This window comes from Phyllostomus discolor, chromosome 8 (genome assembly GCF_004126475.2).
Source record: "Phyllostomus discolor isolate MPI-MPIP mPhyDis1 chromosome 8, mPhyDis1.pri.v3, whole genome shotgun sequence".
In the NCBI taxonomy this organism is placed as follows: domain Eukaryota; kingdom Metazoa; phylum Chordata; class Mammalia; order Chiroptera; family Phyllostomidae; genus Phyllostomus; species Phyllostomus discolor.
In genome coordinates, this window is record NC_040910.2 from 98190654 (window position 1) to 98205680 (window position 15027).

Sequence of the window (15027 nt, forward strand, 5' to 3'; positions counted from 1 at the left end):
GGAACTTTTTATTTCCAACCCAGAAACCGTCCCTTCCTCTCCATTCTCCCTTCTCACGTCTCCTTAATTTCTAATTATGTTAGACTTACCTAAAATAGGCTCTACTTGCAAAATAAAGTTAGGGGGTAAGAAAATATAACCTGCAATTTTTTGCTTGTGTTTTCTATTTTTAATTTACTTCTAAAACGAGGTAACACTGTAACTGAAGTCTTTAATTAATACAGGCTGACAATGACAATTTTATTCACATATAGGTTATGATCTACATTCTTTCCTACCTGGGAACAACCTAATGGGAGGCCCTAGTCCAGTTCAGACAGACATTCGAGTCATTAATGAGCTCTGACTGGAGAGAAATAAGAAAAACCATGCCTACTAGAAATCAGTTATTCTTTAGGGTCTGCAAAGCAAAGCTCTGGAATACTGAATATTTCATAGGAACTGTGCGGGGGGAGGGTGCTGCCGCTGTTTATTTAGCCATCCAGCTCACTGTCTGCATTGTTACTGCTTGTCCTGGCGGAGTCCCGCTGTTAGCAATGTGCTCCAGAAGCCCAAGGACTGCAAACCGTGGCAGGTGTCCTGTGTGCCTAGTCACCTCCCCTCTGTCACACAGCAGACATCTCCATTCGATCCACACATCAGCGGCATTGACTGTGGCCTCAGAACTCTTGACGACCACACTTGAGAGAGTGGGCTGAAACCCACGCGCCTTCTCTGCTCCAGACAGAAACCTGTCTTACGGAGGAATCACAGACTCCCTGCCTGGACTATACTGGTGCTTATCTCTAATGTTGTAAGTGCGATACTTCCTATGTAATGAAGAACAGGACTTAGACATAAGGAGTGATGTCTCAGATTTTAGGATCTGATATAAAGGCGTATCAACACAAATGCCTGGATGGAGAATTATGAAGCAAGTTTAAGTAACTCTTAAAAACTAACGATTATACCTACTTGAAAAGTCACTGAAGTATAATGTAATGCTGGAAGCAAGTACCTGATATTGAGGACTTTGTATTGTTTACACAGATGTATAGATGATTATAAAAATAATGGGTTTCATAAACATTACATTATGAAACAGCGCTGTCGTAGGCATCCTCTGAGATTGTTCCCAGTGAGCTCATTCACACCCTTGTGTATGTAGTTGCCGCCTACGCCGCGCCAGGGTTGGTCTGTGTGACCAACAGCATATGGCAGAAGTGATGGTATGTCACTCACTTCTGAGATTGGTTATAAAAGGCACTGCAGCTTTGGTCTTAATGTTTTTCTTGCTCTCTTTATTTTTTCTCCTGTGCCTTGCTTTTGGGGGAAGGGAGCTGTCATGTTGTGAGCAGCCCTGTGGCCCTATGGAGAAGGGTCCACGTTGTGGCGAGGCAATGAAGCCCCCTGCCAGCAGCCACGTGTGTGAGCTGGAACACGTTTCCCAGCCCCGCTGAGCCGTGCCGCAGCTCCCAGCCCTGCCTAACAGCTTGACTGCAACTTTGTGAGCAACCCAGGGAGAGACCGTGATGATCCAGCAAAACCACACCTGGGGTTTCCACTTTCTGCAACTGGGTGAGAAAATAAATATTTATTGTGTTAAGCTGCAGAATCTGGGGAAATGTTATCATGCAGCAATAGAGAATTAATAAATCATGATCACTGATCATAGGAAGTCTGAATCTTTCAATAAAAAATAAAAGTGCATTGGAAACAAGGTAGCAGCTGTCTAATCTCTAATAATTAAATTCACTTTTACTATCAAACACAAACATAATGACCTTGTCAAATTATATAACATACATATAAAGTGCATGAACTTTTGACGCGGAATCATACTAAAGACTACCATAAACCTGCAAGAGTATACAACTTCAAAGGGAAGATAAGAGGCTGGGTATATAAACGGTCAAGCTAATCAGAGAACTTCATTATAGCACCATCAAGATAAATGACATTTTGTCATTAAATTTAAGAATGCTGCAACTTTCTCTCTAAGGAGAAAACAAGAACATTTTCCTTTGAAATTATGTGTGTGTGTGTGTGTGTGTATATATATCTCAAGTGAGCAAGCCTGCCCGATATGCATATGTGCACACGTATATTGGTACATATACATACACATATAGAGATATACATGTTTTTAGCTCTATGAAACACTACAGCAATGCCAACCCTTGAAATAAACCTGTTTATACCAGGTAAAATGCTTTCCTCTCCTGTGTCAGATCTTCGGTGGGTGACTACACAGGATTTATAACTGTGCGCTGGACATGTGGCTGATGGGAACGCTCAGTGAGGACCCTGTTCGTCTGGGCATTCTCGGGACAGCGCTGACGGTTCCTCCTTTGCCTGAGGCTGGGCTTCCATCAGCTGCAAACAATCCGCTTTCTCGGAAGACAGTGACGGGTGTCAGTCTCCGGAAAAGGCTGTGTGCACACAGGCCGTCGTCCCCTCCGGTGCTCTGGAGGGGTGGCTTCAGTCACTGTGCTCAGTAAAGGTGAGCCTGAGCTCATTACTTGTTATTTTTTGCCTCCAAAGTACATTGACCTGGGAAATGAGCCACTCCCACCTCAAAAGCTAACACAGGCTGCCCAGGCTCAGATTTTGGCTGGTGTGGCGGGAGGATGAAGATAAAGAACAAAATGTGAACAAGCAAAATGAAGGTGCAAGAGAGACACAGAGTGGGTGTGCACGTTTGCTGTGCAGGCACTGCTTCTCTGGCGACACCAACGGTCTGAAGGCAGCTGAGGGCCATGACGTAATCCCCATCAAAATGCCAGAGTGAGGGGAGGCAGCGAGGAGGGCTCACCTTGCTGGAAAGGTCTTTTCGGGTTCAGGTGCTATGATAGGCTCTTTTCACACACAAGCTCATTCATTCCGGACAGGAGCCCTAGCCTAGGAATTATGGATATTATTTCCATTCTATAAATGTGGAAAGTAAAGCTCAAAGAGGTTAAGTCCACATGTCCAAGGTCATTCAACTAGTCTATGGAAACACCAGCATTCGGATCCAGTTTCTCCAACCCCAAGGCCCGTGGCTCTTCTTCCCCCTCACTCGACCTTCCTGATCAAATCCACCTGTACCAGAACTCAGGCAGGACTCAGGGGTTTGTGTGGGAGAAGCAGGCTCCCACACTGACCTCTCCAGACACACACTCAGGGGCTATTTACAAGCAGTTCAAATTAGGTTTGATTACCTGGCATCCTGTCCTGTTCAAATAAGAAGCTCCTGGGGACTCGGGGGGAGTGTGTACAGGAGAAGGAGGAAGGATGGGGATGAGGGGACGGGCAGGCACACTGAGAGCGAAGAGATGAGAGCTGGGTCTGTGTTCCAGCTTACACAGCCTACTATTCCCCTGCAGAACCCACTGTGTGACGTGTAAGACTGACAATCGTAACAGTTTGTTTTTGTTCAGCAGCCTCAGGAAGAAGGTAGGGAAGTACGTAACACTTATTAAGTACGACTTTCACCAAGAAAAGTTAAGCAGAAATAAGGGTAGGTGCTTGAATAGGGTTAACTCCTAGCAGAAAGAAACCCAACTCGTGGTAAGCACCCTGTTCCTCCAGGAGGCTGGGTGAAGGAAGCACGGTCTAGTGTTAGATTTTCTTATCTTTACTATTTGACCTTTCTGATCTCCAGGAGATAATTACTCATTCTTAGAACTAGATTTCTAATCTTACTATTTTATTTTTTCTTCTTTTAAAAAATGTTTTTTGTTGTTCAGTAACAGTTGTCCCCATTTCCCCCCAATTACTCTCCCCTGCCCTACCTACCCCTCCCCCCTGCTGTTGTATAGAGCTCTTCCTAAATGAAGGTCTGTTTAAGATATCTTGTCTTGTAACCTGTGAAGATACCATGTTAAAACAAGGAGATGGAGGTGGTGCAACATGTGTGTGCATGAGCTTGAACGCATGTGTGGCGGGTGGGGGGTGGCTCTGGAGCCAGACAGCCCTGGGTGTGCACCTTGGCTCTGTAGTTCCACTGTGCGGCCCTGACAGGTGTAGCCTCTTTCCACACAGGTTCTCCAACCGTAACGTTGAGACAAGGATATCCACCACTGTCCTTTGGGGCACAAAGCTATCTTACCATCTCTTTTCTGCTTTTCTCTTTTTTTTTAAGATTTTATTTATTTATTTTTAGAGAGAGGGAAGGGAGGGAGACAGAGAGGGAGAGAAACATCAATGTGTGGTTTCCTCTCACACACCCCAGACCAGGAGCCTGGCCTGCAACCCAGGCACGTGCCCTGAGTGGATATTGAACCTGCAACCCTTTGGTTCACAGGCCAGTACTCAACCCACGGAGCCACACCAGCCAGGGCTCTTTTCTGCTTTTCTGATGAGTCAAACTTAGGGTCAAAGAAAACAATTGATGGTCTTCCAAAACACCCTAAGGGATATATTTTCTAGACTGGTGTGCACTACCTAGATAGAGTGTCTCTTTCTATCCTTCCACGGGGACTGTGAGATCTCCGGGCAGGCAGGCAAAAGGCTTATTTATTCCCTCTCTCCTCTCCTTGGATGCTATTCTCCCTTGTGGTAGGAGCCCGGCCCAAGGCTACTGTTCCAGACTGCAAAGGACAGGAGCTGAAGCAGCTGGGTACCAGGCAGTGGGACACACTCACGCTTTGGCTGTCCATCTCTTGCTCCCTCCTTCTCCTTGGTCGTTGGTGATAACGCTTGTAGCATCCTTTCCTCACAGGACACTAGTCAGGCTCTGCCACTCGCCTTTTAATTAGAATACGCTGACGGACGGCCAGGGCTAAGCTCAGGTAAGCACTCTCTCCACAGGGTCCAGACTTATTTACTGATGTTTTTCAAATGCCTTGGAATCCAGAGCCCCAGTTAATAATGAGTACTAATTTGCTTTTCTTTGATTAGGTGTTTCTTTTGGGGGACCTTCAAGAAGACGGGCATGGAAGAGGGCAGGATACAGCTCACTACATCAGAATACCATCCTGGTAAGAGCGGAACAATGTCCGCTCTCCACAATGTTAAGAGGATTTAACGATAGGATGCACAGGAAAATATACCTAACATATGCCTGGCTATTCAATGCCAGCTAATGCTCAATAAATAGTTATTTCCTCCCCCATCCCCTTATCTTTTCCCTCATTCATTACGGAGTTAGTGTGAGAAAGAAACCTAATGCAAACTTGACTATGGTTTTTTGTTTTCCTGCCACACTGACAGCATAGTGATCCGATCTCTCAAGAACTAAACACAGTTGACACGGCATGTCACGGTGCAACTTCCCTTCTAGAAGAGTGACGATTCTGCAAGTGGCTAGTATGGTGCTAACTGTAACCCATGCATGGAATTCCCGGGACCCCTGCTCCAAAAGTCCCTTTCTCCTTTACAGGTAATGAGCTATGCCTTTGCTGCATTAATTAGTTTTTGCTTGAGACCACAAGAAAAAAACCATCATGACAACATTTTGACAGGTGTGCTGCTAGTGTTGTCTTACATCTTTTCAAATAGGAGGCTTCTGAGTTCTCAGTGTTGTTCATGGTCAAATGATTTTTCATTTTCCCCACGAAGATGGTTTCTTGATGTTGTAAGTTTATGAATACTTATCGGGCATCTATTGTGTTCAAAGTTCCATGCTGGGTGCTTACCATTGAACAACTTTATAAAGAGCGTAATAGATCCCCATTTCTTGATGAGAAAGCCGAGGCGGAGAGAGATGTGAGAACCTGTGCACAGTCCTGGAGCTTGAGAATCCACAGTCTGGACGTTGCTTCGGGAAATACTTGCGTGTGGAAAGGACAGCAAGGACACATCTCCCTCCTCCCCCCAAATACACAGCGAGTGTCACGTGTCACATCTCAGGGAGTCTCTTGGGATGTCAGGAGTCTGTCCGCAGTCCCCCTTTCGCCCTCGTACCCCAGCTCTGCCATAAAAGGAGTCACCCCGAACACAGTGGAAGTACACCCGAGTGCTCTGTCCAGAGTAACACCGACCAGCTCAGCCCCTAGAAAGTGTACTCCTTTCAAAGACAGATCTCTGACAGTGACACTCTAGTCCAGTGGAGAGAACCGTGGGTTCGGGAGACTGGTTCTGCTCTGGCCTGGTCCTTTGGTGGCTGTGGATGTTTTGGCATCTCCTCTAGGCTTTTATTTCTTCATCAGAGAAAATAAGGCACACATACCTAAAAGGGTGTTCTGAGAACCCACTAAGATAAGGTCTGTTCACAGACTGTCTCACTGATTTCTTCAGTTACTTGTTCCCTCTCTTTCCTCACTACTATGTAAATTCCATGTCAGGGAACCAGTCTATGGATTTCACCACGGGATCCGCAAGGCATGCACATGACACTGCCTGGCACGCAGCAAATGCTCAAAAAATATCTGCAGGTAAACGAACTGTGTGTTTTGTAAAGCACTGAAAATGTTCCTTGTTAGTATTATTAAGAAGTTTTAACTGGCGTTTTCATTAGATTAACCTTTCATAAATACTAGTACTTTAAACCAGAAGTGAATCCAGGCAGTCAATATTTAAGTTCAAATGATGATCCTTCTCCTATTTTTTGATGTTTCCCTTGAAATTATTACTCATTTTTTTTTCTTCCCCCAAACGATATCCAATATGAGCATTTAAATCACATGAAATGAAAATGGTGAGCCTACATTTCTTGTTTCTAATTTTTGTAACCTCCAAGAGGGTTTCTCGGTTTTGCTGATTATTCTGCAACTTCCAGGTTCTCTCCAGATGTGAAAAAACTGCTTACTTGGTTGAGATGCTCGTACTTACTTGATGAAGTACTTGATGCCATCTGCTGTGTAAGCTTCCTCCCACCCGTAAGGTAGACCTAGAGTAAAAGGAAACCAAAAATACATTTAATAAGATGATAAAGATAATCACATTTCCTAGACACCAACTTCCCACATCTTCACAATGATCTGAGTACATTTCTCGTACAAGATGATTTTCTAGAAAGGAGGGATTAAAACAATTCAGATGAGCTTCCATACTCAGCTTCTTTAGAACAAAATAAATAAGCCCCGAACGGTTCATCTGCTTTAGTTGCATTAACTGGATTAGGACTCATCATTTACATGTGGTGAGGGCATTTCTGTCAGCAGGACCGAGTAAAAATCTTCGGTGCAGGGGACGATTTTTGCCTGGAGGCAGAAGGAGGGACGAGATGGCCTCTGCGCGTCTCCTCGGGCTCAAAGTTCCTCTAATTGGCTCCCTTCACGTTGTTTCACTCGGCTCCACTGGGAAGGAAACGTGTGCGTGAGTGCCGGGTCAGCACGGGTTTGAAAGCAGCTTTTGGACGAGACAGAATTCCTTATGAAGTTTAAAAGTTTAGCAAAGTGATTTACAATGGCTTGTGGTGTTATATTTTATTCAAGAATTTTGTGTGCTAAACATAAGTGGCCAAACCTTTTGCTAAACTTACCTTCCGTTTCTATAACGGGGTTCATTGTTGGCTAGTAAGAGAGGCGCACTGAAGCAAGCAAGCAATCGTTTGGCCATATTTCTGAAAATGAGTACATCTTTGTCCTCATTGCCCCATGAAAACAGGCCCGTCCACACTGAGGTGGCCACATTCTCTTACACTCCAATTCGAACTCTAGAACACAATGGCTTCCATCCCTGCACTCCATCCCTGAGTGCTGCTAAGGATTTTCATTGACCTTTTGGATCAGCCCTTGGTGCTGGCTTATCATGGCTCCTTTGACGGGTGTGAGACAGATTAATGCACCAAAGAAAGAACTCCGTGCTCAGGGAGCCTCCTGTTTGGAGAGTAACTGGGCTGTACCAACAAACCACCGATTCCCATTTACCCCAGTCTCAGCAAGAGGCAGACCAAAGATGCGGGAACAGTGACTATGTGAATGAAATAAAACCTAATTCTACCACCATTTGCTTTGTAAAGAATAATTTTTGACGACAGCTCTCGGGATGTTGTTTTTGTAATGACGGAAAGCCTAACAAGACTTATTTTATATTTACCTCCAGTCTAAAACGAGTTGTATAAAATCAGACCCTGGTAAAAAATTCATAACTGTTTCCTTCCTCAGTAAACACAGGCCACCTAGGAATTTCTTTTCTCTCTTAATGAATGCATGTTCCTATTTTAAGTAGAAAATGAGCACTTCTGGGAATTCAGCATAAGCAATTGACTGGCTTCTTGAAAGACCGCGAAGTGACACTTTCCCTGTTCCCTCCGGTGTCGGGGCCAGCACGTGCTCGGCCAGCCAGACCTGGAGAAACTTACGCGCTGCGCAGGCGCAAACACAGGCGCGTTCTCTGCCGCATCTGCGGCGCCGACGTTACAGATCACTTCATTCATCACTGACGAGCCCCTCGCCTGCAGGGAAGAATCTGACGGCTGCACATAGAAACCCTGTCATCATGACAAAAATGCTCAGAAATAACAGGGTTTCTGATCAATAAGGCAGTAAGGCAAGGCAGCTAAATGTTAAGTTGAAAGTCACTCTCATGTGATTAAGACTTTTGTCTCAATGATCTATTTGTCTGTCCAGCACAATTCTATCCATACTTTTCATTTCTTAATTTATAGATTTTTAATGAAAAGGAGGAAAAAATGTATACTTTCAAGATAGTACCTTTTAATCCACAGGCTCACTTGAAAATCGAGACTGACAGATACCACATCTTCTGTGCTGGCAGAAGAGAATTCCTGCCCCGTTCATTTTCTTAAGATTGTTGAACAGGGACTACAATTTCACAGAGGACTTATTAAGGGGACAAATTCACACCTATTTAAGTCAAATTGTTATTTCACAACCTTAGCCATCAAGATATTACAGTACATTAAATAACATGCATAGCTTATTTTAGGATACGTTCTCTGTTCTGAAAAAATAATCATTTCTTTTTAGAAGACTGCATGGTTTCTTCTTTGTCATGCAGTGAATGTACTGTAAAAAACAGACTTGGAGACTAAATTGGCAGTAACTATCTCTCGGTGATGTTTCAGTAACAGAAAACACAATGTCCAATTATAAGCTGGAAAGGGGAATACACTGATAAGCCAAATAGCCTACTTAATATTAAAAAGCACTTGTTATTTCCACAAGCTTACATGAGTATGATGAACTCAGTTTTCCATTAGTAAAGGTTTTCTTTTCTTCACAGTATGTATTTGGGGCATAATTGTAACATTTCATCTAAATACTTGCCAATAATCATCATTGTTCCAAGGCATTAAAAATTGTCTACATTCCCCACATCATTACACTTACAAATATATAATGCTCTTATATTTCCTTTTCTTTTCATATTTTTTAAAAATTGCTATAACAACGATGATCCCTTGAAATTGTTTCTGATTGGGATGACTTAGCCAGGAACCTCACATAACCTCCCACCCCTCAGAGACCATCTGTTTCCAATCAAAAACTTCACGGTGACGACTCTAAAGTCTTGGTGAGGACCTTGCCAATTAAGAGTACTGTACAAGAGTCTACTTAGAATATTGACTGTCACCTAAATATCACAGATCCAAAACAAAATTCATCACCTTTCCATACAAAAGAGTTCCCTTCCAATTTCCCAGGCTACTTAAGTACCAAGATTCTCTTTGTCATACTTGGCGCATTCATTAAATGTTCACTGATCATTTATTATGTGTTCAGCATTTTATTTGGTGCTCAATATACAATGACAAACAATGAACATGGACCTTGATCTTATGGAGCTTTAAAAAATAATCATAAATAAAGACATCATTAAAATAGGAATACGTACTGTGAAGCAAAAGTATTGAATACTATTAAAGACTAACTCCTCGAACAAAGGCGCAACTCCCTAATACATAAAGAACTCCTACAATCGGTAAGGAAAAAAATTATTGATAATTAGGAGTCTGTGAAACATGTGGAATGTTTAGGACACAGGACGCAAAAGCACTTAAACACATGAACTGATGCTTAACTTCACTCTTTTTTTTAAAGATTTTATTTATTTATTTTAGAGAGGGAAGGGAGGGAGAAAGAGAGAGAGAGCGAGAGAAACATCAATGTGTGGCTGCTGGGGGCTGTGGCCTGCAACCCAGGCATGTGCCCTGACTGGGAATTGAACCTGCGATGCTTTGGTTTGCAGCCCACGCTCAATCCACTGAGCTATACCAGCCAGGGCTTAACTTCACTCTTAATAAGAGAAACACTACCATGAGAGATCTCCATGTACTACTGAATCCAGAAACTCTTCTAGAAATTTATCCTATAGATATACTTTATATACAAGATTATTAATTATAAAAACAAAGACCAAACATAATCTAAATATCCACCAAGAGGACTGATTAAAGTAAGGCAATATACCTGGATAATGGGCTACTGTCCAGCTGTGAAAAGGAATGAGGAAGTAATTTGCATATGGATTTGGACACAGGGTGCACGTATCAAGGAAGGATCTTTGGAGGAGCTGGGGTCATCCAGGTACAGGCGTGGGGAAGGACTGCAGGCTGAGTGAACAGCATGTGCAAAGGCTCTGGGCTGGGGAAGAGCTTAGCACAACCGCGGAAGCGAGACCATTGTTACGGGAGCGTAGTGAGGGAGGGAGGAGGAGAGGGACGTGAGATTTGGCTGGAGAGATGCAAATATGACTATGCATGGTTTTGCAGGCCATGTTAAACTTGTCTGAAAGTTTCTTAAAAAGGAAGCAGATCTGCTCCTGTTTAAGATGAAGAAAACTGCAAGAGAAAGTTACTTCCACCATATGTGGGAAAAGATGCACAACTTTAAAAAAAAACAATGTATTTTGAGCTCCTTAGAAACTGAGTTCCTCACCTGAGCTGACTCTTGGGTGAACTAAATTCCAAAGGGGTGACAAGCTTCTCTTAGGAAAGATGGGGCAAATGAACTCCTTCTGTATTGACAGAGCACAGGAAGATTAGATGTAGCCGTAAAAATGGGTACGAAGAAAACATCTAATAAGTTAACAGATTCATGAAGTCTGACTATGGACTGGTGTTCCTGAGAGTCCTAGGCACAAGGAGGGCCTGCTCTCCCTAAAGAGCTCTTTGCTCAGGAGAGAGACTGGGGGATGGGCAGGAGACCTGAGAGTGACCTGGGTGGTGCTCGCTCAGCAGCACCTGCAGAGGTTCCTGGGTAGAGCAGGTGTGCCATCTGCCCTGGCCCTGCAGGAGCTCAAGCTGGTGACCCACTGCTACGGGTAGGACAGGGGTATAATCTGCAGATGCCTGGACCCTCCTCTGAGATAAAGGAATAGCCCGCTGCTGAGGGAGGAGAGAAGAAAGAGACTCCCACACCCTGGGGAGAAGTCTGAGTGACAGGAGGCAAAAGCCATCTGTTCCTGGGAGAAAGGCAAAAAGTCATCACATCCCCGGAGGTTGGGGGTGGGGGAGGGTGTGGAAACCTGATGTCTTCATCATGCACTGACACTAAGGCACTGCAGGGGTGAGGGCAGGAAACCTTCCAAATCTAGAATCCTGCGCTGGTGCAAAGCAGACTCCGTCATCCAAAAGGAGAGGAGCAGGAAACCCACTTGGGCACTGAGTAGGAGGCAGGGTTGTTTGTCACACCGAGGCTCAGGCACACAGGGCCTGCCTCAACCAGACATGGAACAGGAAAACCAGGAGCCTCTCCTCCACCTTCCTCTCCCCTCGCCCACCAGTAACCTGGGCACTGTGTAAAAAGCAACAGCTGTCCACCTGGAGGGCAGGGCGAGAGAGCAGACACTAAGCATCCAGGGAAGCAGAAGCGCTGCTGGGCATGGTGCAGGAGTACTGAGAAGAACCCTCCAGCACTCCAGAGCTCACGTAAGCACACACAGAGCAGCACACAGCCGCTGCAGGAAGTTGAAGTCTGTGGTGAACTCTAGACACAAAACACGAAGCCAGCCTGCCTGCAGATAAGACTGAATAACCCCCACACACTAATGGCCTGACAGAGAAGAGACGGGCCCACTTCTGGGTTTAAATAATACTTGTCTCAGTCTTGATAGCTTGGTACCTTTAATGTCTGACATTCAGTCAAAATGATGAGACACAGAGAAACGAGAAAAAAAAAATCCATCGCCAAAAGATAAAACCACTAACCGAACCAGATCCAAAGGTAGATAAGACACTGAACTCTCAAATGATTAAAATCATACACTGAAAGGTCTAGCGGAATGTGGTGAATCATGGCTGTATAACTGTAGCCATCAATGCTCATTGCGTGTGCATACTACACAGAGGCGGGTGGTTGAGCTGGTGAAGGCCCAGAGGCTTGCTAAATGCTGTGAGGGAGGAAGAGGGGGCCTCTTGAACTGAGGGAATCTGTCGGACGTTCAGTTAGACTTTAAGGCGAATGAGAAGACCAATGAAAACAACAGTGGAGGACGACAACTGAAGATCTTACTGAGGACAGTAAGTCCGCAGTGAGCTGGAGAAGTGGGAGGTTGGAGGGAGAGATTCCGAAGTTCGAACCCTTCCTGGTGATGCCAGGTTCCTGGCAGGAACGACAGAGTAGAAAAAGTGGTCCCTGGACAAAAAGAACTGCAGATGAGTGTTCGCATGAGTGATGGCAGGTGTCGGGGTGCGGAGAGACCTCGAGAGTGCACGTTCTAGCAATAAAATGCAGAAAGGTAATACCATCAATTGCAGACACAACTCAAACAGAGTCAACTTTATTTGAAAAGCACTGACCAGGGTAATTGTTAAAAAAACGCAAATACATTGAACTTCTACCACCTGATATCCGGTGTAAGAAAAAGAGGAGAGGCAGAGAGAGATCTAACTCGACAATTTCAATACCCTAGAGAAGATAAAATTCATCACACAGTAGAATTTTCACTTTATTTGCAATTGGAAAACCTAAATCTATATGCAATGTTCTTCAAGTTGAATAACCATGGGAAAGCAACAGTCTTAGGGAGTCTCGACTTTCTCATCCATACAGTAGTGGCAATGGCAGTTGTACTGCCTTGCTCACAGGGTTATCATGAGACTCTTACTAGATAATACATGACTCCACAATGATGTACAGGAGACCATTATTCACAGTAATGAAAAGAACTGTTACTCCTTTACCACTTATGATTCTTGAGCTATAGAGTAATTTGGAGGCTTAATACAGGAAAAGTGTCTACAGGAAAAACCTCTGTTAAGGCGTAGGTAGATATATTTCACAGTGTTCTTCTCCACACAGAAAATTAGACTCTATTTCATGCATGACAACCTTCGGTAAAGAACCGAAACTAATGGGACACTCTGACCCTCTCTAGGATAATGGTAGAAGTTAACAGCTGGCTCTTGGCTCGGGGAGCCCTAATTTGTATTATTTGCTGACTTCATGGTGTCAATACTCCTACTATGACCAATTTCAAGCTGCTGATGTGATGCCACTGACTACGGAGTTGGAAGGAAATGCACAGCAGTACACCATGATATAGTTTTCCCAGAAACACTAGACATAAATAAGCACAAGACAAAGATAATGGAAAATGTAGGAAAGTAAATAGTATGTGGTAAGTTTCAAGTATTTATTTTTCTTTTTAATATAATTTAATTTTCACCTTAAACATTTTAATTTTTAATAATGACTAGGGTTGACAATCAGCTCACAAAATTCTTGCAAGTCACCTTCCAACACAACTGCCGTGGAGCCCACATTTTAGCCTCCTGGTCCTCATGGACAGATAGTTCCAAACACCAAAAGATAAAATACCATTTTGTCCAGTGGGGGATTACATGAAACTGGTACCAGTTTTTAACGGTGTGGAGAATATCGCCCTTACAACAAAGTACGTATTTATCAAATTCTCACGTAGAGTTTTCCATGTGCCTGGCGTTCTTCTAGGGATTTATAAACATTAAGTCATGGTGTCCTCTTAACAACTACCGGGTCTGGCCCCCTTTTTATTACAGAATCTTTTATTACAAAATCACAAACATGTAACTCTGTTTAAGAACAGTATCACACTCAAGCACACCATATGGCACTTTAGATGAAATGTTCAAATTAAATCTATAAATGATGACACCCATATTATCACCCTACCAGCCACGCTGAAGCAGGCGTTACTTCTGCCAGACCCTGTCTCCGAGATAGGTGCCGTTAGCCTCGGTTTACAGAGAGGAATAAAAAGGCTAGGAAACATGCCCACCATCACACTGCTGATAAACAGTGTGGTCACCGTTTGAACCCGAGCCGTCCGTGCCACAGCCCGCGCTTTTCACTGCTGTCACGCTGCTTCCATTCCCCTCACTCCCGCCTGCACTGCCAACAGTCGATATTTTAAAATGGCCAGACAATACTTTTGCCTAACGTTTAAAGAGCAACGACAAGACAAGAAAAGCAAACTCCCACCACCTCGATTTCTGCATTGCCCAGGGAAGCACTCTGAACTGAAATGATTTTTGGGCTTGAACACAAAGCAATCTATTTCAGAGACACGTTATGTTAGGTCTATGACTGTACAGGTTAATGTGTAGGTCTGAGTTTCACTGCCAATTTTAAGAGCACTAGCTCCTTTTCCTATGAAAAAAGAATCTGCTATACTGAGCGATGGTTGTAATCTATGCATAACCAAATAATGCAGTATTTTAAATATTAAAAATAACATCTAAGGAAGCAATTTCTTAAAAACTAGACAGCTTTCCTGAATTGTGCTTTAAATACTTATTAAAATTGGACTTGGGTAAACACTGTATTAACAGATATAATTTTAGATCTGTGACTTGATTTTTAAAAAAATTTTTTTTTATCCCTCACCTCACCTAAGGACATTTTTTTTCATTGCTTTTTTAGAGAGAGAAGAAGGTAGAGAGGAGGGGGAGAGAGAGAAACATCAATGTGAGAGAAGCACTGATTGGCTGCCTCCCTTACAGGGGGTGTGCCCTAACCCGGGTATGTGGCCCAGCCAGGAATTTGCAACCTTTCAGTTATGGGATGGTGCTGCAGCCAATGGTACCACACCGGTCAGAGCTCCATGACTTGAATTTTTACCACATATTCACCTACAAAATTTGAACAAGAGAAAAAAAAGCAAATAACATGCACAATGTAGAAAGATTTTATATTTTTATATTTATGTCTCAAATTCGGAAGTTAAAATGTTACC

At 43.6% G+C, this 15027-nt stretch overlaps 1 protein-coding gene across 1 annotated transcript in view; it reads right to left on the reverse strand.

Annotated features, from left to right (window-relative positions):
• Positions 1-15027, reverse strand: part of STXBP4 (syntaxin binding protein 4) — a 135638-nt gene that overhangs the window by 12420 nt on the left and 108191 nt on the right. Inside the window, exon 17 of the mRNA XM_036033714.1 lies at positions 6736-6793. Within this exon, the coding sequence (XP_035889607.1) occupies positions 6736-6793 (58 nt within the window). The remainder of the gene's footprint in view (positions 1-6735; positions 6794-15027) is intronic.